This window comes from Hordeum vulgare, chromosome 5H (assembly GCF_904849725.1).
Source record: "Hordeum vulgare subsp. vulgare chromosome 5H, MorexV3_pseudomolecules_assembly, whole genome shotgun sequence".
Taxonomy (NCBI): Eukaryota; Viridiplantae; Streptophyta; class Magnoliopsida; order Poales; family Poaceae; genus Hordeum; species Hordeum vulgare.
Genome location: NC_058522.1, coordinates 539,841,094 through 539,844,177, shown reverse-complemented (window position 1 = coordinate 539,844,177; position 3,084 = coordinate 539,841,094). Strand labels below are relative to the sequence as shown.

Here is a 3,084-nt window from a genome sequence, read left to right as displayed (position 1 = left end):
GGTGGCTCGGTGGGGGTGCGTCGATGGTGGGGCGGCAGAGGCAGCGACGAGGAAGCGGCAGAGCGCGCGTAACAATGTTGAGGACGATGGGCAGCCGCGTGGCGAGCGTCGCATTTTAGGCGTGCCGGAAGCGGTGCGCCAAATCTAACGCACGGCCGCCCGCTTTTTCTCGCGCGCGCAATCGTTTACAACACGCGCTAATTTTCAGTCTCCGTAGGAGCGCGCGTTTCCATCGCCCGCGCCTAAAAAAGCAGTATACCGAGCACGCCCGTTTTTTGACAAAGCTGTTGAAGATGGTCTAAGTGCTGATCCAACATCCAAGTGGGCCGTCCATTCAATAGGATTGGGTCACCTAAGAAACAACGAGTTTGCTTAAAAAAAAAGAAACTGGAAGTGACCCATGAATTTACGTGGCTGAATTTTCTACATAATGTTTATATTTTGATTATTCTGTAATATAATAAAGTAATCATTAGTTCTCATCTGAATACATGCATATAACATCATAAATGATAGTAACTAGAATGGTTGAGCGCGCTTTGCTGCCTTGTTGATGTTTTTAAATTTTTGAATTTTTTTATATTTAATCTTTCTTAAAATATAAGGTTTATTACTGTTTTGAAAAGCTTGTCTTTATCCCTGTCATGATGCTGTCCCGTCAATTTGCTGTCGAGGGAATAGTTCCTTTTTCTCCGCAAAAGAAAAAGAGGTAAGGGTTAATTCGGTCCATCAGACATCCACGAACGCGTCCGATTGCATTTTCGGACACTGACCGATCAAGTTTCATATTTTTCTTTTCACATCCGGACACTTTATATGGTAAATCTTAAATCCATATAAAACAATGCATACTACACACTACATAGATCAACTATCCTATGCTATGATAATGCTCGTTGGAGATGTCCACTATCTTAATGCCAAGCTCCGAATACATGGACGGCAGCCACAGCTCCGGCTTACGTGGCTCCTTCGGCTCCGCCTCCGCCTCTACGTGTAGTTCGGCGAAAAGAGCATTGGTCGCTGCTCGCTCCTCCCGGATGAAACGTCGATTGGCCTTCACATAGGCCTCATTCTAGATGGATTTCAGGATGGTCTGCTGCTTCATCATCTCGTCCGCTTGGGATTTGGCCTCGGACGGCAAGCTAGAGCGGTGCCACGCGGAATTTACACCACTGCCGGAGAAGACGTATATTGGACTGTCGGATTTTCGGGTGATTCCAAGTGGAACCAATTGTTAGTCCACCGTGGCGGACGCGGCCAGACATGCTCGGGCGCCCCATATCCACCCTACATTTGGAATAAATATGAGGGATGCCGGTAAATCCGGGCAACTGAGATCCATTTAAGGAGCCCGTCCGGGTCACATTATCGTGACCGGACCGTCTGTCCGGGTGTTTGAGACATGTTTGGGATGCCCGGCTATAGACGCCCTAATTGTTTGACCAGCCGGACTACCTGCGGGGGCGCTAGCGGGTCAAGGGGAAACACTTGCAGACTCCTCTCTAACAAACCCTAGATTGTTGCCTAAGGGCTTGTTCGGTTGCAAGGGGTGTGAAGGGGATTGAAGTGGATTGAAGAGGATTAAATCCGCTACAAGTTAAATTCCTCCTCGATCCCTTCCAAACCTCTTCAATCCTCTTCAAAAGAGGTTTAACTGAACAAGGCCTAAGAGTGATCGTGTGACGTGTGGTAGGTGAGAGTGAGACGTGATAAGGAGAGAACTTATATTTGTTTTCCCTTAAGAAAAAGATTACTCCGACCTCTGAATCAAGCGATCCACACAGCCATTGCTAATACACTTTGCTAATAAGAGTGTGAAGATGATTTAGTTTTAGGTTATTGAAGTGTAATACACACTCCACAAATCTTGAATTTTTTATCAACAATGATATATAGAATATAAATTTTTATACATGAGTAAGTACAAAGAAATGCCGCATATGTATTGGGACAACCTATAAAATCAACCCACACTAACTGACATCCGAGACTTGAAATGCAAAACATAAAACGTGAACACAAATATTCCACACAGGAGCAGGCGAGTGATCTAGCACTGATCAAACAAGAAGAGCGCGGCACCGTCCATGCAACACCATGCACATGGCAGACCTACGCTGATGGAGGTGGTGCCAGGAACGGCATAGGCACGTTGACGGCTGGGATAGAAGGCATCGGCGGCAGCGTCACCTTGGGCATGGAAGGAATGGCGGGCATTGGTGGCACCGTCACCTTAGGCACAACGACGGCGGGCATCGGCGCCATGGACACCTTGGGCATGACGATGGAGGGCATCGGAGGCATGGTCACCTTGGGCACGGAAGGAAGAGAGGGCATAGGAGGCAGAGTCACATGTGGTACGGTCACCGCGGGCACCGTCGGCATAGCTGGCATTGTCACGGCCGGAACTGTCGGCACAGCCGGCATCGGTGGCAGGGTCGGCATGGCAGGCACGGCCGGGAGGCCAGGGACGGCAGCCGCAGCGGGTGGGGAAGCCGCCGTGGTGGTGTCGGCCAAGTGGCGTGCGCCGTGGCACGTGTGGCCGCCGAGCAGCGTGCACGCCATGATCACCGCCAACAAGCTGAAGCTGGCATTGGAAGCCATTGCTCAGTGCTAGCTAGTACCGTAGTTTCTTTGAGACGGTTTAGCTTGGTGCGTGGGTAGTGATTGGCAAGGCTGCTCTTGCTCTGGTACGAGTTGGGTTGCGAGAACATGGGTCAATAACACCCAATATATATATAGCCTTAACCAAGCGATTAATCGGATCGGTTGTTGGCCAGATTCGCATTATGGTGGCCAACACAGCTTTCTCTAGCTTTGTTGGTAATCGAAGTGCCAGCCGAGGAAGAAGACCGGAAAGTGGATGCACCTGCATGCTGCATGGCTCCAATTTTTTGCGAAATTTTGTCCAAAAGGACCCCTCGCGAACGGAATAGCCAAAAAAGACCACATGCGGATGCTAAAAAGGAAAGGACCCCCTCCCCGGGTGGCGGCAGGCGCGCCACGCGGCATGTGGCACCCGCCGCTACCGCCCGAGGCGGCTGGGGCCTGCCGCCACAGGCCCAGGCGGCCGGCAGGGCT

At 50.6% G+C, this 3,084-nt stretch overlaps 1 protein-coding gene across 1 annotated transcript; it reads right to left on the bottom strand.

Moving 5' to 3' along the window:
- Positions 1-1,827: 1,827 nt before the first annotated feature.
- Positions 1,828-2,687, bottom strand: LOC123398649 (protein PELPK1-like). Its single transcript, XM_045093101.1, has one exon. The coding sequence runs from the start codon at positions 2,605-2,607 to the stop codon at positions 2,116-2,118; it is 492 nt and encodes a 163-aa protein (XP_044949036.1). The 5' UTR covers positions 2,608-2,687; the 3' UTR covers positions 1,828-2,115.
- Between the last annotated feature and the right edge of the window lie 397 nt (positions 2,688-3,084).

Excerpts from the sequence above, each read along its gene's own strand:
- LOC123398649 (XM_045093101.1), bottom strand. The coding sequence starts at position 2,607 with ATGGCTTCCAATGCCAGCTTCAGCTTGTTGGCGGTGATCATGGCGTGC.